The following is a 25,110-nucleotide window of genomic DNA, read 5'->3' on the forward strand; positions in this document are numbered from 1 at the left end:
ATGGTGCAGCATTCACAGGGACTTAGTTCTGTATTTTTGACATATGCAAGTCTTTTGTATAGTTGCCTCAGTGCAAGAAATTCCGTGTTTTTTTTTTTTCCTGGAGCAGCTGATAATTTGTGTGTGTGCTGGATATGCCCAAGGTACTTTCCAAAGACTAAGCACTAGACAGCACAGTATAAAAAAGGAATCCAAAGTTAAGGGAGAGGAAAAAAACACACTGGTTTACTTAACTTTTTTATGACCCCTTTTACTAAGCCACTGGAAGAAGCCATAAATTCGCTGAATGTTATAATGAATATGCTTCAATGGAAGTAGAAAAAAAAAAAGGCTTAAGAAAATTGTATATGAGCAACAGTGCGCCATACACAATTGAGAAACAGTCTCTTTTGAGCCTGATATTTAAGAAAAGAACAAAGTTGTTGTGTGTTTAATACATGCTCAAAACTAATTACTTAATTTTGATCCTGCCTTTTAAATCCTGGGGTAAGACTCTGTGCTTCCAGTATCCTTTTCCACGCCAGTTAAAAGCCTGTACCCAAATACTGCTCCTTCTCCTTTTGTGGCACCGAGCGCTCCTTTCTCTCCTTGGTTGTCGTTTAGTTTTAAATAAAACAAATGTATTCACTGGGGAACAAAGAATGCTTTTATATCACATCATCACATCCCATTTTATCTGCGGAGATTTACAGCTTCTGCAGTCTATAGAAGAGCCTATGCATTTTCCGCTCTCAAAAGCAGTAAATATTTTTTTATGAACGTATAGTTTACTTAAGCGGAGACACGCCACTCCCTTCCTTAACACTGGGCATAGTTTCTGATGAAATAACATCTGACAAGTGTTGGAGATTCGCGCGGCTCCTTGGCTATTCTTGGCTTTTGTTCCGTTTTGGGTCCGGCGTGGTTATTGTGTCGTTTTCCTCCTCCTTTTCCCCAAAGCCCGCTGCGTTGCCCGGCTCTTTGTGGCGGTGCTTGGGCTCGCTCCGTCTCAGGTGTGTACGGAGGGTTAAACTGCTCTTCCCGGAGATTCGGGACACTTCTGCAAAAGCTGCCTGACGTGCCAGCGGTGCAGGGGAGTCCTCTAACTGGCGGCTGTGCGCGGGGCTTGCTCAGGCGTTGGAGGGAAACCGGTTATTCCCCCCCCCACCCCCCCGCCCCATCCCTGCACCGCTGGGTCCCGGTCCCCTCGCTGTCGGTAGCCAGCCGGGGCTCGGGGCGGGGGGGGACGGGGCTCGGCGGGCTCCATCCCGCCCGCTGCGGGCAGGTGCCGGTGGCCAGCCCGCCACGACCACCGCCACCCGCCGTGGTGGCCCGGGCCGGGCCGGGCTGCCGTCCGGCACGCGGGGAGGGCGGGCTGGCGCGCAGCGGCTGACCGGACCGGACCGGACCGGACCGAACCGGACCGGACCGGACCGGACGGCGGCTCGGAGGCGGCGGCGGCGGCCCCGGGGGCAGGCGCGGGCGGCGCGGCGGAGGTTCGCCGCCGCTCCGGCCGCCTTTGTGTGTGGGAGCCGTCGCTCGGAAAGTGCGGCAGAGCTGCGGGGCCCCCCGTGTTTCTGGGGCTTCCCCATCCAGTCGCCTCTTTTGGCCGAGTCAGCCTCAGACTTCTGTTGAGAAAAAATGTAACGCACTCTGAACGATTGTTTGTCAGCCCTCAGAAAAATTAAAAATTGATGGCAGATAAGCGGTGCCTAGTACCGCTGAGCCTGATGCTGATGCAATACATAGGCAGAAGCTCGACTCTTGCACCTTGCAGCTGCGGGGAGGCTCTGAAAACAGGTTATTGATAAACTTCGACGGTGAGGAGCCGCATCGCCCGCTTTGCGCAGCGTTAGTCTTTGTGCAGCGAGGATCCTGACACCGATCGCGGCGATAACCCAGCTAGAGAGCATGTGATCGGCGCTATTTCCGTTAAGCACGTTGATGTTACAGTAAATGTGACATGTGGGTGTTGATTGAGGGGACATCATTTTCAGGCCTGCTTTGGGCCAACACCCTGAAGAGCGAGTCACTTCTTTGTGCTCGCTCCCCGGCTGGGCTGAGCTCTTTCTGGATGCGCCTTGAAGACAGCAGCGACTGCGTGCGGGGAACGGCGTGCTCGGCGCGCTGCGGCACGCCTGGGCAGCGGGAGCCGTACCCCCGAGGCGGACCCTGGGCAGCCCCAGCTGGTCCCAGAGATGGGTGGCCCTGGGGCAGCCCCTGCTTCGCCCCCCCAGGTGGGCACGAGGCGGGCGGTGTCCGTAGCGGGGTGCCGGGGCAGGCAGGGCACCCAGCAGCACCTCTGTGGCGAAGGCGCTGGCAGCGCTCGCCTTAACCGTCCCGTTATCGATTTGTGCAGAAACCAGCCACGGAGGGGAGGTTTCACACGCAATGCTTTGGCCCGGCACCAAAACGTTCCCTATTCCCCCTTTCTCTGCCTCCTCCTGATACTGCAGATCGGGAAGAATAAGGAAGAGAATAAGTTGGCCACTTTTAGATCCCTTCTTACCTTGGTTCTGCAGTGCAATAAAAAGGCCAAAAAAAAAATTACTGCTGCCTCGACCCAGCCTCACCCAAATGCTGTGAACAAGCATCCACGGTTCCGTCCTTTGAGGCCTTGGAAATGATTTTTAGTAACACAGTCTTTTTCACTGTTAATGGGTACGAATTTGAGACATCTGACAGGCAGAAAGTAGTTAGCATGTGCATTCGCTTTAATACTGGGCATGAGAGTATTGTTTGCATGGGGCGCATATGCTCTAATGATGTCACCATGCTGAAGCAGGAGCGCTGGTGGTTTTGTGACAGTGCCTTTATGGAGTTGAGGGGTTTGTCCACTGTATTTTGCCATGGGAGGCAGCCAGAGAGCTTGGAGATGCTGCTTAGAGTCCAGCCAGCAAGTGTAATGCTTTTCAGAGTAGAGCAAATGGTTTAGATTCTCCGGCTGCATTAATTTCATGAAGCCACTGGATAACAAGTGTCACTCACGTCCCCATAGATTGCCCGTCCCAACTCGCTGTGCTCCTTAGGCAGGCAACGCCAAGGCAGTCCTCTTCGGAAGAATCTCTGGGTGCAAGAAAAATGCCGGGCACACCTTAACACACCTGGAAGAACCAGGGCATGAGTCCTGGATGGAAATAGCTCGTTTGCATTTTTTTTTCCTTTTCCCACGTAAGGGAGATGAGATGTTTTTCATTCTCCTTTTTTGTGTGCCTTGATTTCTCCTTCTTAAAAAAAATATAAATTAATTTTAAATAAATACTCGTGAGGAAACACCCTCCTCCCCTCAAACCCAGCTACCAACAAACAGCAATAAAACCACAAAGTTAAATTCAAATAATGTGAAGCAACTCATTTGAAACCCACAGACACAAGGGGAGTCAGAACTTTAGATTGAGACTGGCCCAGATTGCCCCATTAGTATTAAAGGACTCCTTAAACAGCCTAAGATCTTGGCTGTTGTATTAACCAGGCATGACCCGATGCGTTATGGGCTGGACTTGCAGGCTTTTTTCTCTTTTCCTTTGTGGGTTTTAAATCTCTGCTGTAATGTTACTTGAATGTAGGTTTTTAATGGCTTAATTGAGTTGTCAATAGGAAGCCTTTTCTTTTTTTTTTTTCATTCCGAGTTTAAAAAAAAAATAAAAATCCAAATTGCCATGGATAAAACGTGTCTGAAGATCTATTCAGTATTTTGTTTTTCATTCTTTTGTATCTGTTTTCCATGTCCCGAATAAGGGGATGTAATATAGCTTCTGCGTTATTGGGTGTACGGATGGTCTCATGCTTGGTGATTTATTAAGCTCAAATCAGAAATAGAGTCGAGTAAAAAAATCTTTTGATAGTTTGAAACCCAATTACTACTGATCACGAGGGCTCGGTGTACCAAGAAAACGAAAAGCTGATTTTTGGTAATGTGATGACTGCCAAAATATGAAGGAATACCAGATGTTATTTTTAAAAAAATGCCATTGCAGAGTCCTTGGAAAGAGAGAGTGAGCGAGTGTAAGCGAATAGGCATATGTGGATTTAACTAATATTCAAATGAAGTGTAGAACTGAAAAGAAAGAATTTGCAACAGTTTAGCTGTTCAAACCTCCTTCATGTTTCCACAGATGCCTGGTCAGGACCCTTATCAAATGCAGCAGTTTTGCTACATTTTCTGAAGAGCACAATGTAAATCACAGGCAAAAAAAAAAAAATCCTCACATCAAAAAGATAATCAAGTTGAGATCTGTGCTTTTCTTTTTATTTGTTACATATATATAAATGCAAAAATTCAGTGTTTGTAATTTAAGAGACAGACTTTAATCTGAAGGCTTTACAGGAATGTTTGGTGAAGCTAGTAACAAGCATTTTCCCCCTCTGCCACCTTTTTTCCTTATGACCCTTGGTTCAGTTCCTGTTTTCGTGTTGTCTTTTCCAGCTCTTTGTCCCATCTCCCGCGTGTGTATCTGCGTGCCAGTGTGTGCCTCTCTCTATGGGGTTTTTTTTTTTAATATTTTGACACACTGCTCCCCCTTAATAGGAATTCTTCCTAGAAATAGTGCACACATTTCTAAAGGACCCTTTTCACAGTCCTTTTCTTTTGGCTCTAAAATGATGTATATGTAATTGGTAATTAAAGGTGCAAGCTCCCTTCAATATAAACAATATTGCTCAATGTTAGATCATTAAAGGGAACCGCAGCACTAAATAATTACCTTTTGCATCGTGACACACTGTTTGCAGGCATCCGCTCCCTTCCCAGCAGTCCCTGTTCAGCACAAGGTTATGGTTACATTTTCACTAAGGCAAGGAGGCATCTTTTCATGATATAAATTGGTGAATTAATTATGTAGTATTGTCTTCAAACTCCTTTTAAACTTAGATTAAGGGGGAAAAGTTAATTAAGGGTTTTCAGAACGAGTACTGTGCTGTGTATTTGGTAAGCTTGGTGTGAGTTAGGAAACCGAAGCCTTCCTGTGCCCATCGTTTGCTCCAGCAGGATGGTCCCTGCTTGGGCACTTCTCTGGGGTCCCCGTCTTTTTCCTGCTGGTGCTGCTGCTGCTCTCTGCTCTGCTGTTAGTGAGCTCTGATGTAATACAGCTGGTAGATACACCGATCAAGTATTTATTCTGGAAGGCAAAAATGGGGGCGATTCTTTTTCTAAACTGCCTTTTTCAAGGCTCAACCACTTTTGTTGCCAGGTAATACATTTCACCTTCTACCTCTTGTCCCTTTCCTATGTGGTTTTTTTGCAATTTGCTGAAGAGCGGGACAAAATGCCTTTTGTTTTCGGCTAGGAGGAGAATCCAGATCTGGATTATAACATCTGTTTATCTCAGTCTTACTTCTTTGAGATATTTGGGTGACTTGCTTTCCCCAGGAAATCCATAAGCAAACTGCTTGGGCTAATAGAGAACATTTTTCCTCCTATTCCTTTAATCCTGATTCGATTAGAGGTCTCACTCGCTGATTTACATACTGTTAGTTCCTCTGTTTTGTTCAGCCCAAATCCTATAGTCCTTGCAGAGGCAAAACAGCCTTAGGCAAAAGTCAGTGGAAATTTTGCCTGAGTAAAGACCAAGGTTTGTATGATTTGGCAGTTACACAGCAGAACAAGAGAAAACAAACTAAAACCCACGTTTTGCCCCAGAAATGGATGGTGATCCATAATTATTTTATAATGTAAGAATTATCTTCTAAATACCCATTAAAAATGCACTGTGTTTTATTAATTGTGAAATGAGAAGTTACTTATTTCTTAAAAACTGATGCAGGTCACTCAGAAATGCTTTCCCAGTCTTTGGGGGTAATGGTATGAAATCCACCAGGTCCATGGGCAAGACTTAAACAAAAAACTTTTATTAACCTATATAGCAACTGCAGGGTTATTTGACATCAGGAAAATAGAGTGGAAGATTTCAGGCTCAGCCAATATTCCAGTATGTTAAATAAGTGCCTCATTCTCTTTCCCACTGTACACGATTTTGAAACCCCTTAACTTCTCGTGAGACTGTATCCTGCGTACCATACCCTTGCAAATAGTTTGCTGTAATTCTTGCTAATGGCTGGTCACTTAACCTTGCCGGTATCTTTGTAATGGGACAAGGTGGTGCTAATTTTGTATGCCACAGGGAGCCTGATCCTGCTTGTTTGGAGCACACAAGCTTTCCCCCTCTCTCTGAAATAGGAGGAGAGGTTTGGGTGCATAAGCTTTGCTGGATGGGGCCTTGGCCAGATGGCTGGGAGACGCGGTGGGAATGAGAAGGTGGGATAAAAAGAGAGGAACTATTTCAGAAAGTGACTCGGGGCTCGAACGTTCACAAAATGGCTCTTTGCTGATATCCTTGCAGTGCTGGCAGCAGTGGGAAGGAGCTGTCAGGAAAGCTATGCCAGGTCAGCCTTTCCATTTTGTTTCAGGCAGGCTTGGTTGCAAAGTATATTGAAATCATTCTGGGAGAGCGGAAAAGCTGAAAAATAAAAGAAAGATCTCATCAGGCTTGGCTTCTTTGGGGGGGTGGGGGGAGGCTGGGCCTCTCGTGATGCATCCTTCAGAGTCTGTGAACATTCAAAGCAATCTCTTTCTCTTCTCCCCTCATCCCTTTCCTCCCTCTTTCTCCTTGTCCATGTAAAGCAGAGGCTGACCATGTGGAACCGGCACTCGCCGACGAGGATGAGAGCCTGGCAATAGCAGAGCCGGGCGGCATCAGCATCACCGCAGGCGGGACAGACCCCGACTTGTTAACCTGTGGACAGTGTCAGATGAACTTCCCGCTGGGAGACATCTTGGTTTTTATAGAGCACAAGAGAAAACAGTGCAATGGCACTGGTGGTGCCTGCTATGAAAAGAGCATGGATAAGAGCAGCCCTCCCCCCTCCTCACGCGCCGAGCTCAGGAAAGTGTCAGAGCCAGTGGAAATCGGGATCCAAGTCACACCCGATGAAGAAGACCGTCTTCTCACGCCTACAAAAGGAATTTGCCCCAAGCAGGAGAACATTGCAGGTACAGCATGTTTTACACTCAATCAACTGCCTAGGTAATCTTTTAACGAGAGCCCTCTAGAAAGAGCCATGAAACAGAGGCTTCAGTAACAGGTCTTTATAGGAGCCATCGGTCTGGAGGATCCTCACGGCTCAGCAGGGCTCAGCAGGACTCTCCACCCCATGTTTAATTCAGTGTAGCTATCTGCGCAGGGCCAGCTCCCAGAGAGAGGGGCAGCTCCCAGAGAGAGAGGCTTCTCAGTCCCCTGGGAGAGCCAAGGGACAGCCTGTACATGTAGGAAAAGGCAGAAGGCTGGGGTCAGAAACCACTTCAGGAGCATCCTTAAGCAGGTAGCAGTGGCGGAGGGGTAGGGGACTTTGGTGAGATGCTCAATTCAGTCCAGTTCAGATACCCTTTGTCACATGCAGACCCGCTGCGAAGGAGCGAATCCCAAGCCCACTGAATTCAGTGGAAAAATCCTCTTCCCACTGACTGCAGCGGGAAGAAGATTTGGTTTTAAGGACTAAAGCAGGGGTTCATTAGGTCCTTGCTTGGTCCTTCCGCTGGGGTAGATGTCAGCTGCCTGTGCCGCCTGTCCTGGGTCTCTGCGCGTGGCTGGAGCTGGGTGGGCGACACTTCCATTCACGTGCACTCCCCAAATGGCGCTTTGGAATGCGGAGACGAGAGCACAGGCTGGCCTGGGTGAGCAAATTGCAGGCATTCCTCTTCCTTAAACTCTCCTACGTGGTGCAGTTGACGTTTACTCAGCGGGCCTCCCCGGCTCAGAGGTGGGCAGGCGGTGATGGTATCCACCTGGGCGAGCTGCTGTGCAGCGGTTCCTGCAGAGCGCCCGGCGTGGGGCCGCTTCCATCGTGCAGGGCGTTCCTCCCCTCTGCAGCGGTGAAAGGAAGGCTCTGTTCCCTGCTAGTGAGTGGGGGTTTTATCTTACACAGCAGGATCTCCCCTCAAATGGGCCTTTTTTGTTCAAACCGACTGTATCCCATGCAGAAGACCAGTGGTAATTTGTCTTTGCTGCCACTATCCCAGTTTCTCTAGGAGTTACCCTATGGGATCAGATCTGACAGTCCAGGATCCTGCCTGTAGTGGAGATGTTCCCTCAAGGGGATCCCCAGAAGACTTGTGAGAGGCTCCTATCTTTACAATTGAAGCTTAAGAGATGCCTGCTTTTAGCATTGGAGGTCTCCAAGTCAGTCCCCAGCATCTCTGATGGGCTTGGCCATCACAAAAATGAGGATGTGGGCTTTGAACTGCTGCAGTCTTCAGATCTCCAGATGATCTGCCCCTTAGGAGAGGGCATAAGCCATCCATTGATGACCCTGTTGACTTCCAGGAATCTTTTTTGGGTGCAGTCACCATCTTGGCACGGGGCAGCTGGTAGCTCTGGGGACATCAGCAGTGGCAGCCTGTGCTGTAGCATTGTAAGCAACCCTACTGTAAGACCTGACCCTGTCCTTTCCTCATGCTTTTTCAGCTTTCCCCATCCTTTTGCAGTTGTGAATGCATTTCTTGGCTGAGATGACTACCTCACGGTATAGCAGCTTTGAGGGCTAGATTTCCTTCCCATTGGGTGGGAGCAGAAGAGAAGTGTTCAGGACCTTTTCTTCCACTCTGCTGAAGGCCTCCCGGATGGTGCTGAGCACTCTCAATAGCTGTTGATCTCTGTGCGAGCTGATGACACTCAGCCCCTTGCAGAGGGCGCCTAGTACTTAGTAAGGTTGGTCCAGGAGACCTGTGCTGTAGTTGCAGTCCAGACCTCACCTCTTACTAATCTATGCCCAAGTTCAGTCCATGGCGAAATACCTCAATGGCTATGCCCAGTGGAGAGAGTGCTGTCCCATCCCAGCTTCTGAGGGTCAGCATCAATATAAGTCACGCTTTTGCTGTGCAGAAAGTCTGCTGGGGGAGGGGATGAAGGGGATGTTCACATGTGGAAAAGGCATAAAAAAAATTTTTAAAAGCCAATCTGGAGCACCTAATCTCTTTCAGACTAAACTGAATATCAAATGAAAATATGTAGGAAAGATTTTGAATTGAGAAAAATAAAAGGGTTTATCATTTGATTGGCATTTTCTCAGCAGTGCATGGAGATAGGGACATCCACTAAATAGTGCAGTAATAATGCTTTCTCAATTAGGAGCCCAGCTCCGAGATAAAAAGGTGCAGTGTCCTTCCATATTTTTTTTTAATAGCAGCGGATAGTTTTCAATAGTAGGATAAAAGCCTCACATTACAGCCATGGAGGGTAGCCATGAAAAACCCACAGAAGTCATTCACTGGAAAGGCTTTAGTGGGATATACCAAACCCCTTATTTATATTTCAATAGAAAGGCTTTCTGCATTAGCCAAGAAAATCAGAATCTGCATTTAACATTAAAGGTATTTCCCAGTGAGCGGCTGTAGAGCATTGTTGTTAGATTTGTTAAAAAAAGAGACTAAATACGATTTCATAAAAGGGAAACTTAATCTCTAAGGCAGCTTTCTCCCACCCCGCCACCCCCTCCCTTTATTTTTTTATTTTTTTGGTAATAATGCAACAGCCTACAGTATTTTTACTTTATATGTGACGAAAGATATTCTTAGCCTTTCTGTACTGCGACAGGAAGAATGAATTTCTTTATTCCACCAAGAAATATGTAAAATAATCCCTTAGAAGTATGGGGAGATATGTTTGTTCAAAGCATTTAAAATGTTATTTTAATCAAAGGCACAAAACACTCTACATGCTGTGTCAGCTAAAGGAGACCATTACATTTTAACAGCAAATCATGCTCTTTTTCCCCCTCCAAGCCAGCCCCCCCCCCACTTTGAAACTAACTTTTTTTTTATTAAATAAAAAGGCAAAAAAAGATTAAAGAATAAAAAAACTTCAGTGGCTCAAATGTATAAAGTAATTTAATATGGTGGAAGCATTAATTATTTTAGCTTAATTGAATTCTGAGGACTGCAGTAGTTGCATTTTTGTAGACAAGCTCTGTTTATTATTTCTTTGTGTAGATTAACAGTAAAGGAAACATAGATAACTTTCAGTTATTTATTGTAAAATAAATGTGTCAATTCATGTGTAAAGCAAGCTGTTCAAAGATAATTGAGTCTTTATATTTGAAGAGGGAAACCAGAAATCACCCACTCGCCACTCTGGCTCCCTGAAATATGCTGCCACCGCTGCTGCCCTCAAATAGGTTTCAGCTCCTCTCCTTGATCTTGTGTTATTTCTGTAGACCTTTTTATTTGGTCAAAATGATTTGTGTGGCCTTCTGCAGTGTGACTAAGCCCCCAAACCTTACAGCTTCCCATGGCTGAGTGCAGCGAGGGTACATCAAGCGCTGAGCTTGGCTCTGCCATTGCACCTCTCCTCCCTCTGGGCACGAGGATGTTGGGATGCAGCACCCACCGAGCGTTCACCCTGGTGCTCCGGAGTCCTGAGGTCTTTCCTCCCCTCTTTCTTTTTTGCCTTTCTTTCCTGGTAACTCTGCTTGCTTTGGTCACTGAATGCCTCTTGACCACAAAACAGACCTTGTGCTGCTTCAAGGGAGGCAGGTAGAGCTCAGGAGTCTGCAAGAATTTACATGCATGCAACGCAAATCTCCAACTGACATTTCTAGATAACTGTAGAGACAAAGGCAACTTTATCTCCACAATCAGCTTTTAAAGACCTTCTGAAAATGAAGTCTGTCATCTTTTCCTGACTTGTAACTTGCAAATCCAAGCTTTTCAAGGCACTTTCATTTAGTTACCACTGTCCGTAAGGTGTGTGGTAGCATGTTAGCTGGCACTGGGAGGACGTGACTTGCTTAGGAGCAGTCTATCCCGTAAAGTTGTTTGTTTTTTTTTGAATCGGCTGACCTGTTTGAAAATCAGTTCTGCTCTTGTACAGACGGTGTGATAGGATCGAACAGATGTACCAGATTGTTGCACAGCAAAACACAGCCAGGCCAATGAGTTGGCTAGGAGTTATCAGTCACTGCTTCTTTCACTTCACTGCTGGCAGGTATTTTGGAAAAAATTAGTCCACCATTGTATTTTATACCTCTTTTTATCTTTCATATTTATTAGAGCTTGGGCATAACCAGGTGACCTGTCCTGGCTGAAGAAGGCCCCGGGGAAGTGGCTCCTGCTGTCCTTTGACTGATGGTATCTCCTGTCCTCCTCATGGCCCTGCTGGGCTCACAGGCCACCAGGCTGTTTGTTAGCAGGGCTCTCTGAAGCCATCCAGATTAAAGAAAAAGTACTGGCCCGCTTGTTTTTAATGCTGGATGGTTGCAGAGAACCCCAGCAGAGAGGAGGGAGCCTCCCTGGGGCAGGCACCACTTGGACCAGACCTTCTCCAGCTTCACTGGCTGGTTCACACGTTTGGGACAGTGTACCCTCGCGGACCGATAACACACCAGCAGCAGAGGTTCATTAAGACAGCATAGTTAATTTCTGCAAAGATGGTGCTAGGAAAGGGGAGAGGGTTGATTGGAATTCCTCGTTCGTCCAGTCCCGGCCACCAGTGCTAGGCTCTATACATTATGTACTTGAACTAGATGTGCATCGTGAAAAAAGGCTCCCTGTCAGAGGCAGGATTTAACTGCAACCCCTGCTCCATGAATGTTCATTTCAGGCTTTTGAATGGTAAAACTGCCAGTGAGAGAAACTAAATAACTCGCATGTGCTGGAAGCCAGAGATAAACACCGCCGCAGGTTCCCATGAAATAGGCTATTTGATATATTTAGAATTGTTATTTTTCTCCAAATTAAGATTAGTTAAATCCATGTGTGTTGTGTGAGTGATTGTTAACTCAATGGCATGGATTATCCTTTTTTCAAATCATGACAGCTAATTATTATTGCTGTCTACCCTGAGACATTCACTTACAATGTACCATTATGGACCCGCGCACCCATATTAACTGTAGGACTCAGACAGCCATCATGATGCCTTCACACGTGAGCAGAGGAAAACGCGAGCTGAAGCAACCTGAGGCTGGTGGCGGCGATGTCGGTCAGGTTGGGAAGAGGTGTCCTAAGCAGCGCCGAGCCGCCATGGGGCTTGGGGGCCATCGCCTTCCCGAGGCTGCCGCGGCACCGGGTCCTGCTGCCAGCACCTCCCCAGGGCAGTGGGTCTTGCAGGAGTGACTTGTCACAGCCAGGCCAGGAAAAACACTAGGTGAAGAAGAGGCTTCCAGAAGTGTGTGGCAACAGAGCCTGAGAAACTCGGGTTGTAGCTGCAATCCTTTTTGGGAGGCTTTTCCAGGCTTGTTTCTTCCCTCACGTTTGCCAGGCTTTCCCTGAGCACAGAGGAGTTACCTGGCCTCCTCCTCCTCCTCCTCCTCCTCCTCTGCAGCTTCACCAGGTATTTAGCAAGGTGTTTTGCTAATTGGTGTTGCTAAGCAGTATGGGGGGGGGGGAAGCGATGCACGGAAGGTGTCAACCGCGGCTCCCCCCGAGAGCGGTGTTAACGAGCAAGCCTCCTGCCCCCGGGGACCTCCGCTGAGGTCTTGACTTGGGTTGCGGGGAGAAAAACAAGCCGGGTGATCTCACCCAGAGCCCTGCTTGCACCCGGGGCAGGGTGGGGGGCACGTTGGGGGAGCCTGGCTCTCCTCCGGGGACAGGGCACCCCCAGCCCGTGGCAGGGGGGCGGGGGGCCGTGGTGGCAGCTGCCCTTCCCTGGCTCGTCGCAGCTTCAAGCATGACGAGAGGCAGCTGAAACGCTGATGGCTTCAAGTTTTAAGGCTGCTGGTGAGGCCAGGTGGAGGCTCTCCAGCTGCTGCGATCCCCCTTTGGAGGGTCCTTAGGGGGGCTGGTGTGGAGGGCGGCCTGTGGCGGCCTGGCAGACCCCATCCTCAGCATGCCCACCTAGCTGGCAGTGAGGAACGGCAGGGCCGCGGCTGCTTGGCGCTGCACGGCGTCTCCCGCCAAGGTGGGGGTAAGCACCCTGCGAATCCCGGCAAGAGTTAAAGGTGAGAAACCTGCCGATTATGAAACTCTTCCCCTTGCTTGAACTCCACCGCACCCATGTGGTGTGGCTCCGGCACCCTCTGATCAGCCCTGGCCCGGGGGCCACCGGCCGCCCTCTCCCTGCCGCCATCTCGGCTCGCCCCAGCCGTGTCCTTCCCCGGGGGTCTGGCCCCACCGGGCACCAAGGCTTTCCCTGCACCCCCAGGAGTCAAGTGTGAAATTAATTGCATCGAGTTTTGAAAGCAGACTGAAAAAAACCACTGAGGAGTATTATGCCCTCAATTCTCCCTGCCGGTTTTTAGCTTTTTGTTTTGTTCCTCTCACCATCCTGTTTTTCAAAGTTATTTTCTGCGCCCTGTGTGCGGTTAGCTGGACTCCCACGAGGCTGGGACAGCAGGTGCCGGTGCTGGAGGACTGGCGGGGGGTCCGGTTTGCCCCACTCCACCCCGGTTTCACCTGGGGTAACTCCCCTGAAACCGGCGGTACCATGCCAGATTGATCGGGTGGTGCAAGCGGGGACCTGCCCCGGAACGCACGGGGTGCCGAACTGCGACACGGGAGCTTGCTGCTGTTATTTTCTCTCTCTCCAGTCTCTCTTAGTTATAGTCATCTTTGGTTTTACGTGTGACAATGCTAGGTAAAACCTTTTCGACAGAAATGCCATTTTGCAGGCTGATGAGAGGGGATTTAAGAAGGTCATTCAGTACACGTGGCCAGAGTCTTCTCGCTCTGGGGTGGATGCATATCAGGAGCATATTAAGAGCAAAACTTGCTTTTTTGCACCGTCTTGGCACTGCCGTTACCCTCCTTTAATTCAGTGGAAGGACTCTGGACTTACTCAGAGGTAGAGCCCAGTCAAAATGTCACCCAACAAAGTGTTTTTTTGCCTTTATTTGGGCCCTCTTGTGAAATTACTTGAGCCATGTGTGGGAGACCAGAAACTGTGTATATGTCTGATTATTATTAGCATGGAAGATTAGATTGGTAGATTTTTTAGACAACACTAATGGTAAATGATGAAAAGGCACTGGTCAGCCAGTCGTTACTCATTTTTCTTGACAACTTTGTGAGCAACTGTTAAGAGCAAAGTAAAAGTAGTGCCCAACCATCCCATAGACTGCTTTGGCATTTGTGTGGATGTGACTAATAGCAATAGGTTTGTGCTCAGTGGAGTATTGACTGCAAGAAAGCAGTTTGTGTGCGTTCACAGGGGAGTTTTGCACTGCAGTGTAGCCGAAGGAAAGCCAGTTCCGTGGAAGTACTATAAAACAGAAAAACTCCCATACAGATAGCAAAAGTTGCTGTTCCTCTCCGACAGTGAATAAATACATAAAGGCACAGAAATGGTTCCTTTGCTTCAGCAGGACAGAAGTGCTGCTATAGCGTTAGGCTGCCTCCCTTCATGTCTTTTCCATAGATTGTTTTTCTTTCTCAGCCCGTGTTTGAACTGCGCTGCCTATACACACAGTGACCAAATCGTCTGTGACATAAAGGTTGAACCTTTCTGGGGTTTTTTGGAGATTGGAACATTTTTCTATCTAACTGGAGAAAAAAAAAACCCTGTGAAGTAATCATACTTTTTTGTACAAGAAAGGCTTGGATTTCTATGTCATGTCACATAACTTCAAAGGGCATAGATTTGGGGCTGAGTTTCAGCACTGGCTTCGGTGGCCGAGTGGGAAGATGGGAGCCTGGAGGGTGAGAAATAGAGGAGAGAGGCCAGGTATAGAAATAAAACTGTGTGTCTCAGTGGACAACTCTGGAAGCCCAGAGAAACTGGGTAGCTCTCGGCTTGGGAGATGCGTGCGCTCACTCCGACGAGAGCATCCTTTTCAGCACGGTTCCTTCTCCCTGTTCCCTCCTACCCTCCAAATGGTAATTGGTGGGCCGTTCAGTAGAAATGTTATTAAAAAAAAAAAAAAGTGGGTGGGTGGGGTATCTAGGGATTTGGTGTCTAAGCTCAGGAGTTAAGCCGGAAATCCCAGAGATGTAATGAAAACAAAACGGACTTTTCACTCGCGCTGTGGCATTCTGGCAGTGAGAACGCTTTCGTGAGCCAATGTTTTCATTGTAGGTTTTCTCGAGAGAAGTAGTGGAAACGAATCGTTAACCCCTTAACAGGAATGAATGTGGTTGCTGCAGCGGGGAAAGGAGAGCCGTCTTGGCTCCTAGTTGCCATATTGCAGAGCTTGGGGGTGTGTGTATGTTTGTGTGTAGTGGGGAAGCTGGGGTAGATACTGCTTGTAAGGAGTTTAATAATCTTAATGGCAGATGTGAAGTGGTTACTTAGCGGTTGTTTTTTCCTCTTTGCATGTATGCCTTTGCAGAAAGATTCGAGCCGCGATCAGCACAAACTACCGTTAAGCCCAACAGCTCTTAAACTCGCTTTCTTCTGGCATTTGGTAGCGTATTTCTTGAGTGAGAAAAGGGGGACACTGCTCGCCGGTCCCTCGGCAGGGTCATAAAAGCTGCAGATGGAAAAGACCTACCAAGTGGCAGATCCCAGTTTTCTTGGAAAGTGGAAGTACAGGATGTGTGTCTGTTGCAGGCGTGTTACGTATATAGCTTTAAATGTCCAGCAGCCTTGGACGGCGTTCAGCCTTACAGGAGTAAGCCCCTTCATTAAAAACAAGGGAGTTTGGGGAGGAAGGGAAATGGGAGTGATTAATCTAATTTACCTTAACAGCCACTTTTGGTGAAGAGACTGTCTGTGCCTGTCCTCCATGCTCTGATTAGGCTGCATTTTATTTTGATATTTTATTTCACCTTTTGATCACAGCTGGCTCTTACCGTCTTTCTCTCTCCACTCTCCCATTAGGGTATTTTATCTGCACATATTCTTGCAAGTGGTACAGAGCGTCAGCCCCCCGCTCTAGCTAAAGAGCATCTCATCTACCCTTCAGCACCTCGGAAGAGCAATTAAAACCATTATACACCTTCTTCCAGCTGCCCTAGATCCTCCGGTGCAGCCCTTGCGTGCAGGCTGTGGGACTCCCGGTGCTGGGCAGACTTCGGCCGTAATTGCATAGCTGCTGCAAGGGGCTGTGTCTCTGCGGCTGACCTTGCTCCGCGCGTCTGGCCTCTGAATAGCTGTTTGCCTTCTTTCTTCCCACTTTGACAGCTCCCCCCCTCCGCACTCCAGCCCCTCGCTCTGCCCCAGCCCGCTCCTTGTCTGCTCACGCCGGGAGAGCACCGCGGCGGCCGGGTGTTTGTGGCTGAAATTGCCTTGGCAATGAGCAGAGCCCGAGGAGAGCGTCGGCTCTCCCGCACACCCCGTTCGAAGAGGGGAAAAACAAGAAAGGAAAGACATACTGCTGAATAAATGATGGTTCTACATGTTTTTTATACCACGCTGCTTTCGTAATGGTCATTTAAACAAGGTGGAGTGGTGGGGGAGGAGAGAACATGACGAGACTGCAGACAGGGATTAAACAGCCCTCTTCTTTTAAGACATTTATTATTTTCAGCGTCAAACCTGTAGCCAGCTAATGTAACTGTAAAAGTCTCCTTTGAATTATTGGCGAGGTGCTCTGAAGTCTTCTATTATAGCTGATGTACTTGGGCGCAGGCAAAATCCAGATTTGAATTTAGCACCTACTTGTTTTATTTTCTTTATTAAACCAACTCCCGGCTCATTTTTTCCTTTCAATACCGGCTTTTCGTTTCCCGTTTTCTGGAGTGCCCTATTACTAGCTCATAAAAAGAGTTAGAAACTGAAGGGAAGTTTCCTGAGCAAGAAGGAATTTTTTTTTTTTTGCCTTCTTTTTTTTTTTTTCCCCCTATGGCTTGGCCTGGAGCCAACCTGTCTTTCAACAAGTAGAGAGCCATTCCAAGTTGAAATTTATAGAGCAGAGTCCAGGTTCAAGGGCTGAAGCCCGCCAACAGCTCCAGCCTCTTTGTTACTGATTAATTCTGCAAGCGGTTCAGCTGGTTTGCTCACTTCTGCCTGCTCTTCACAGCACTGCAGCGCTTCCGAGCCGGCTGCCGCTGCTTCCCCCTCCCCTGCTTTTCAGCAGCGCTTTCCCCCTTCACTGTAGAGCAAGCCCCCCCCAATTCATTTTAACCCCATGCAGTCCAAGCTGCACCACGTCAGCTTGACGGTAAAATTACAAAAAAGCCTTTCCCCCTGCTTCCTCCCCCCCTTTTTTTTCTTTTCCCTACAGCTAATTTTAAACGTCTGGAGCTTCCATTTCACTTCAGCTCATGCTAACGATTGCTTCTTGGCATCGTTTGGAACCCAAGTTCCCAGGTTTTAATTAGTTTACTCAAACGCACGCAGCGGGGCAAAAGAGTTTCTTTCAGCTTTACCTGCAAAGGATGTTTCCCGTCTCAGCGAGGGGGTTTCCCTTGCGGAGGGATTTGAAAGGCAGAAGTTTTCAAGTGGTCTCAATATGGGGCCCCACAACAGCGAGTGTGGGAGGTGAGGGGGAGAAACAGCAGGAAGAAAAAAGGAAGAAAAAAACCAACAAAAAAGACTTTGGGAAAGTACCTTGAAATGAGGATGGTCCCAATCCTGCAACAAACTGGATGTCAAAGCATAACCTTATTGACGTCAATGGGGGTTTTGCCATTGGCTTTAGCGAAGGCAGGATTTCATCCTTAGCTTGCACCGAGCTGTAGGTACGCCAACGGTCCTCTTGCAGTCAGCGGGATTACTGATGTGCAGAAAGTTAAGCGCGCCTGTAAGCGTTGGCAGGATTAAGATCTGTGGTGGTATTTTCAGACCGAGTGAAATGCATGTGGGAGGTTTTTAAAGAAGAAAGTGCATGGGAGTTTTAAAAAAAGGATAGTATAGCCGAGCCTGCCATTTTTAAGTGCCTTGGGGAAAAACCTGGGTTGCTATTAAAAATATCAGAGGACTAATGTGTTACTAATTGTGACACAATTAACTTCTTAAAAGTATTCGATTGTGAGTCCCAAGAAAATAAAAAGATGGGGATGAACAGCTAGAAATTTGGGCCTGTGTTTCAGGTTAAACATTTCTTTTTTATTAACTAGAAATAAAAGCAAGCCTAGAGGTTCATTTTACTGTGCATCTTGGTTACTCTGCTCCTAGAAGTCTACCTTTGAGTAGCTTATTTAAAGAATTAAAAAAGGACAACACCAACAAAAAAAGAAGCTCAAACCCAGTAGCTGTCCGAGACCCCTATATGTGGCTTTACCACAAAGCTCTTAAACTCTTGTTTAAACATTTCTCCAGAGCTGTTACTCGGGAAATAAAAATGTGTGCTGTTTGTCTATAGCAGATTAAAAGTTTACCGTTAATGTGACGGCTTCTCAAATCTAGTGTCAGAAACATGCCTCTATTTTATCGTATTATGAAACAGGTCTGGAGCAAAAACAATACACTTAAGAGAGAATGAGATAGAATTTGTGGGTTTCTTTCCTTAATGGTTTATAACCAGAGACCTTTTCTGTGTCTGTCTGTGAAACTTTTGTACATACAAGTGGCCAGCACATGTAAGCCACACTTTGAAATTTAACAGTTAACCTTAAAAAATCTTAAGTTCAGCAAAATGGAACTTTTTTTTTTAGTCTACCGACAGCTCTTTGTAATGATCTGGCACAGGAATCTAAAGTTGTTTTTTTTCTCCAAAACATTCATAATTTCAGCAGTAGAAAACTGAAGTATACCCAAGCTCTGAGAAGGCTCTTTCACATCTGCCTCCGCCTGTGTGCCGATTCCCTGGGGTCCCATTTATAACAATCTAACAAGATAGAATCTGCCTTTGAGTATCAGTAAATATGGCTAAAGATCACAAAACTGTACTCATAATTGTTCAAGACTAAAAGGCAGAATATAGTGTTTGATTAACATTTATGGTACAGGGCCTTTTTGCAGAAAGACATTAAAACAGTAACCCCCCAAACCCCCTAAAACTCCCCCCTGAGCCCCAACTCCAACCCCCACTGAAGGATGCTGTCCTCATTGTGCAAAGTTCATCATTTAAGATGATGCACTTTATTTTTGTTGAAGCTGATTGAGGATACCCGATCGGAGCTGTTTCTTGAAGGGGATGCACAAGGTAGTTTTCTCTTAGCAGCACTAGTACGCAGGAGCAAAGGACACCTTTGCTGGCCCCCAGAAGCACCCATCCCTCAGGTCAGGGGGCTTTTGACAGTGCATTCTTTTGGACTGGCCTCATCCTTACCATGACTGCTCTGTGGGTGAGGAGAAACACCCTCAATCCTCAGTGCTCCCTCTCTGACAATTAACGTTCATTAGAAATATTTAAGCAGGAGGAGGTTATGGATGTAGCGGTGTCTGTCAGAGACCCCTAACAAAGGCACCTGCTTGTTTGGGAAGGACTGACGAGCCGGACTGATGAGGTCTCTGTGGGCACTGGAGCCCTGGAGCTGCTCAGGCTAGGGTTTGTGCTGGGCGACCGGCAGATTGCAGCAGGCGTTACCTAGGTGGGGTGATGCACTGGTTGTCCTCACTCCCTCAGTGGGAAGCTTGGGAACTCCTATTGTCTTCGCTGTTGGGAGACTTCCCTGCTGTCTGGAAAGGTTTATTTTTTTGAGCGATAGAGGGTGGAGAATACAATACAGATGGATCTGTTTCTCTTTCATTAGCTCTTTTAAGACGCTTGTTTAAATGTGTTCGCTTTGCTTTTCAAATGGTAAATGTCAGTGTTTCAAGTATCACTGTTAAGAAAAAAAAAATATTCAAAAAAAGCCCAGGCCGGGACTTTGTTAAAATGCTGGTCAAGAAATGGCAAAGGTGACTCTGGACGTGCACAAAGAGGGGCAGATGTGCAGAAGAGTCGGTGCTAGTTTACAATCAGGGCAGAGCCCAGAGCAGGTCCTGGGGGGGGAGCCAGCGGCAGGGGGAGAGCTGGGGCCAGCAAGTGGGGCTGGGTGCTGGCGACGGTGCCCGGGGGATGTGCTGGGCGGGTGGCTGTGACTTTTGCAGTGAAAAACCCATGTTTTGGGGAACAGGGTAAGGGTACAGAAAGAAGACCTGGAAGGGCAGATGTGCGTATGCTCCAGCGGAGTTTGTTTCTTGCTGAGGAAACTGTGGCCTTCAGGGCGAGGCACTAACTGGGGTGTGCAGAGCACCGTGCTAGCAGAAATACCACCCCAGTGTGCCATTACGGGAGAACCCTGGCACATCTAAGATCACACTTGAATACTTCTGTTTCCCACCCTCCTGCCCCTACACTTCTCCCAGCCCTGGCTGGGTGATGGCAGTGCTGAGCAGAGCCTAAACCCTGTGCCCCATAACCCTTCTCTAGGGCAGGTCTGCATGGTTTGATGGGTAAAGCGCAGGAGACCATCAGCCCTTTCTCCAACCCTGCAATCCCACCTTTGTTCCCAGCAGTGGAGCAAGTCCAGGAATTTTTAGTGCTCGTTGTTGTCGATTTTAAACCTCCCATCTCTTTGCCAGCGCCAGCTTTAAACCGCCCACAGGAGATATGCAGATAGGCGCTCTCATTTCTCAGATGAGGCAGAAAAGATGTGAATGGCTTGATTTTCCAAAGTGCCCGGCTGCGTCCGGCAGGGTCTCGGGGCGGTCTGCCACACTCAGCACCCCTCTGGATAAGGCTGCAAGCGCTACCGTCCAAAATGACAGCAGGGAGCGGGTGACGGCAGGGGGCTATGGCCTGGAGAGCCTGCCCTCTGGTTCACCGCTCACAGCCCTACCTTTTGGTACGTGCGCTGATATTTTTGAACAAGCCCAAATCCCTCTGGGTCTCCGTGCTGTTAGCAAGTTCTCCCCCTTCCCAAAGTCCTTGGCGAAACGGTTGGATTAAACAAATGTGAAATCGCAGACAGGGCACCGGGGAGGGCGGCGATCTCGCCCGTCCCCTCTCGCAGCCCGTGCGCTGCTGGTGAGGATGGATGTGGAGGATGGGAGGCTTCGTGCCACTTCCCGGAGCCTCGGCGGCATTGCCACCGCGGGCACGGCGCCAGGAGATGGCTTCTGCCGTGTAATTGAATAAGGATCTAAGGAAATTTCACTTGCGAGCATGCGATAGGGCCATTCCCCGCGTGGGGAGATGGGAGCCCCGGAGCTGGGTGCCTTGGGTGAGATCCTGTCCGAGTTTGGCTGGATCGGGACAAGGATGGGTGTCGTTGCCACTGCTGTGGGTGTTGGTCCCAAGAGGAGCTGGGACTCCTCTGCGCTGCATCGGTGCAACTGGGTGCTGAAGAAGAGGAGGAGGCAGGGGGGAAAGGGGTGGGGGAGGAAAAGATCTGTGACAAAATCGTGCGACACCCACGTAAATATTGTTTGTATGAATTGGGTCCTTCATCTTTTGTTAGCAGCAGCTTGTTAATTAACAGCAGATTAGTGCTGCTTTCTTCTGACACATGAATATATTTTGGGCTAGAAAATACTTGTACTCAATAAAACTGTGTGACTGAACAATTCAGAAAGTACCAGCGGAGCGCCGTAATGGATTCCCTTTTCATCCCTTCCCCCCCGCGTCCTCCTCCTCCTGCTCTAAATGCAAGCAGATTTCTGCAGTCTAGTGCAGAAGAGACATGTTAAACACAGCTAAATAAATCATGTTTACTCTTGGCGTTCTTGGTAGTGAAAAATCTGTTGGCTGTTTTTACTTCCTTATTTCTCAGCATTTGCTTCCTACCTGTTTTTGAGCCCGTGCCCAGAAATAGTAGTTTTGTCAAACGAGTGGATTATGCCAACCAGCAGTTGCCTCTGCCAAGGAAGCTGCTGGATCGCAAAACCCGGTGACTTCTTTCTTACAGTGACACTGAGATTCCCCCCCCCCCCCCCCATATTGGGATATAAAATGAAAGTATTAAAATGTGGAGAAGGAGAAAATGTAACCAGATCCTGGCAGTTTAAGAGTCCAGATTAAGGAAAGTTGAACTTCTGTTCCAGAAGCTGTTTGTGCAGGTAAGGTGCTGCAGGTAGCAATAATAGGAACCAGACATTTTCCCTTTCTCGTTATCATTCCTTGTCCCATTCTCCCCACAAATGGGTGTGGGTTCTGTTTCAGCATTGTTTTGGGTTTTTTTCCCCTCCGCAGAGCGCTTTACAGCTGGGAGTGAGAGGTAACTAAGCCTTTATTTTAACCAAGTCAGCTCGTGAGCTCTGCTGTTTGCAGGCAGCGGGTGAGCTCTGGTTTTGGGGCTGAATTCTGCTCCTGACTGCGTGCTCCTGGGCAGCTCCATAAACCTCTTGCTTGAGTGAGGGCTGCTGAAGGGGCTGAGCTCCCTTTGTAATGTGGGGTAAATGCAGACATGACAAAGCTGTGCACAGCTATAAGTGCATGTGTGTGTGTATATATGTATATGTGTCACATCTGCTGTCATCAGCAGAACTGTGTTGAGTGGAGGGGAGTGTAGCCCAAAAGGTAAATACCTCTGTTTTGATGCAGTCCTGGTTATTAAGCCCTCCTCTTTGACCTCAGGTGGCAACTTTTTAGCCTGGACTCCTTGCCACTGTTATCCCAGATGTCAGTGATCCCAGATGTGACTGTAACATGGATTACGAGCCTGGTGGACTTTCCCTGTTTGGTTTTAAAATTAGAAAAAAGATCCTTTTTCCCATCAGAGCTTTGCATGTATTTACTCTTTGATCACATTGGAAGGGCCTTATCCTGTCTCCAGAGGAGCTTTAGTTCTGCTTTCAGTGGTAACACGGATCTGGCCCGTGCTGAATATTAGCATTTTAATGGCTTGCTTAAAACCCCATTGCTGGTACACTCACAGGGCTCCCGGCACAAGAAGAGTCCAGCTCTGGGGTTTTGCAAAGCGATGTCGCAGGCTGCAATGCCTGCTGAAACAGAGGAGCGGGGTTGGCCCATTTGTCATAGATTATTAGTATTGTCAATAATAACATGTCTACAGAAGCCAAATTAATTCCTTCTTCTACTAAGTCCAAGAAGTGCCAGATCAGTTTCAGAACAGGGGAAAAAATAAACAGAATCAAAGTTTGTATGTTATGATTCCTCTGAATTTCTGGTGGGAATACTCTGCGATAGAAATGATATTTCCATAGAGGCATTGGCTGCCAGTTTGCTTAATTACATTAAATAGTGGTATAAACCTCGGCAGAACATAAACCTCTGTTACAGCCAGTCATTAGAATATTGAATCATAAGGAATAATGATACCAGTGCTAACGTGTTACAACAGTCTTTATTATATTAGTGATTGAAGTGTTATTTAAAAAATAAGGTTTGTTGTAGTGGTTTAGGTGTGCATGCATATTTTCTCTGATCACCTATTAAGAGAATGAGGACTGGATTTGAATTTATTACAGGGAAATAAAAGGCTTGCTTAGAGGAAGAACTACTAGATCGCTGCTTATGATTTTACAGTTTGATTCCGCTTGTCCTTAAGGAAGGTTCATAACGCTTACTGTAGAAATGCCATCTACATCTAGAAAATTAGGGTTAAAAGGACTACTTTGTTGAAACTAATTACAGGCTAGTTCAGTTTTTTAGTTGGTGACATTTTAGAGATTTTGCTTGTAATGCAAGAGGTTATAGAAAGATTTGGTTAGACTGTGATATACAGCAATAAGCTGCCATTTGAGTATATTGACATTTTCATCAGAAACAAAACAAAAACCCACTAGCTTTTATTTTACTGGGGTGATAGGTATGAATTTAACATTGTTTCCTCATCCTGACCATGGATGTTTGAAGGAATTCTTTTGCTTCACCTTGGTTTGTATAGTATCTCTGTTTTGTTATTTTATTTTTTTTAAATACACTTTCCTGGGTAATCAACTTCAGCTTCCATTTCAAGCGGACCTGATAATAAGAAGCCTTTTTGTGGCTTATACTTTTATCTTATTAAGAAAGATGCTATTGTGTACAAATAAATTGGTGAATTGGGAGTTATGGGGAAATCTGGTCCAGAAAAAATATACCTCAGAAAAAATGTCCCATATGCAGAATGGTTCTTGGATTCTTGTAGTTGGCTTTGCTGTTAGTTTTGTGTCATACTCTCGTACTTGTGTTTTACCTCTCCTGGTGCAGGGTTCAGTTATCCTGTCTAATTAGCGTTGTGACTGGCCAAATTCTGCTTGGATCCAGGTCTTCAGGTGAAACTTTAATTGTGCTATGTAGCAGCAGGATTGGGCGCAGGTTTGCAACATGCTTCCTTGTGCAAATGAAATGTCGGTTTATTATTTCCCTTTTTTAACTTACATTGTAGTCTGAACTAGATTCCTGGTTGCTGGTTTATTTGTCTGCTTTCTTTCGTTATTTAAAAGCTAGTTAATTTTCTGGCCTCTTTTCTATTCAGAGAGCATTATTTACTCAGTTGTGCCGGTGTCCAGTAAATGGAGGACTGAAGCTTTAGATCCTCCGAGTTCCCCATGTTTGGTGGATTGTTTTACCATCTCCAGCTGATTGCTCCGCTCATTTAATTTGACACATTCAGGTATCGGACTTGGGCCCACTTGTACACACGCAGCTGGATTGGTTTTCCCCCCCGAGAGATCCAAAACTCAAAGGGAATCCTCATTTTAAAAATCTCTGTTGCTTTTTACCCCGTTACGATCGCTTGCTCTGCTTTGCTTAAGTTTTCTTGATCTTAGTGAAATGCTCTGCTGAGTGTGAACATGCTCTGTGCACAAGGGAAAACTTGCAAATTATAAACGTGCACGTTAACGGGACCCCCCCCCCCAAACACTGTTATATTGCTTGAAGTCTAATGTATGCGTTCACACTAGGTAGGTAGACTATTTTTCACATTGAAATTCAGCACTTATAAAGTGCCTACACTTACACTGCTTTTGGCAAGGGGTGAGCCAAAAAACAAGGAGCTGTTATTCTCTCCCAAAGCTAATTGTGTCTGTATATTAAGTTTGTCCATCTGTGCTTTGCAGGGACATCAGCATCACCTGATGGTCCTCCTTCGAATTTCCAGCAGTGAAGCAGTTAACAGTGCTGCTGCTTAATATATTGCTGTTACAGAGTCGTCTTAGTTTCCAGGACATTTAACTAAATCAGGTGGATGTCATTAGCTGATTTTCACAGATGGGGAGACTGAGGCACAGAGGGGCAGAGTGACTTCATCTGCCTCTCTTTCCTCAAGTTCCCTCCCCTTCCAGGAATTGTTTTTGCTACCAAACAGCTGCTAAAGCCTCATCCTGCCTCATTTCACCACTCTTTTTTTTTTTTTTTTTTTCCAATTTTAGTGTGGGACAGGGAAAAAATTAAAAAATACTAGTAGAAGGCAAACTTCAGAGCAAGGAAGAGATACCTACCCGAGCA

General features: G+C 47.0%; 1 protein-coding gene across 4 annotated transcripts in view; it reads left to right on the forward strand.

The window, feature by feature from the left end:
* BCL11B (BCL11 transcription factor B) overlaps nt 1–25,110 on the forward strand; it is a 97,317-nt gene that overhangs the window by 8,172 nt on the left and 64,035 nt on the right. For 2 of the 4 annotated variants that reach the window (XM_069783512.1, XM_069783514.1), the window contains exon 2: nt 6,599–6,967. In XM_069783512.1, the coding sequence (XP_069639613.1) occupies nt 6,599–6,967 (369 nt within the window). The remainder of the gene's footprint in view (nt 1–6,598; nt 6,968–25,110) is intronic. The other 2 variants (XM_069783513.1, XM_069783515.1) reach the window with 1 other exon arrangement.

The sequence above is a fragment of the Haliaeetus albicilla genome, chromosome 5 (assembly GCF_947461875.1).
Source record: "Haliaeetus albicilla chromosome 5, bHalAlb1.1, whole genome shotgun sequence".
Classification (NCBI taxonomy): domain Eukaryota; kingdom Metazoa; phylum Chordata; class Aves; order Accipitriformes; family Accipitridae; genus Haliaeetus; species Haliaeetus albicilla.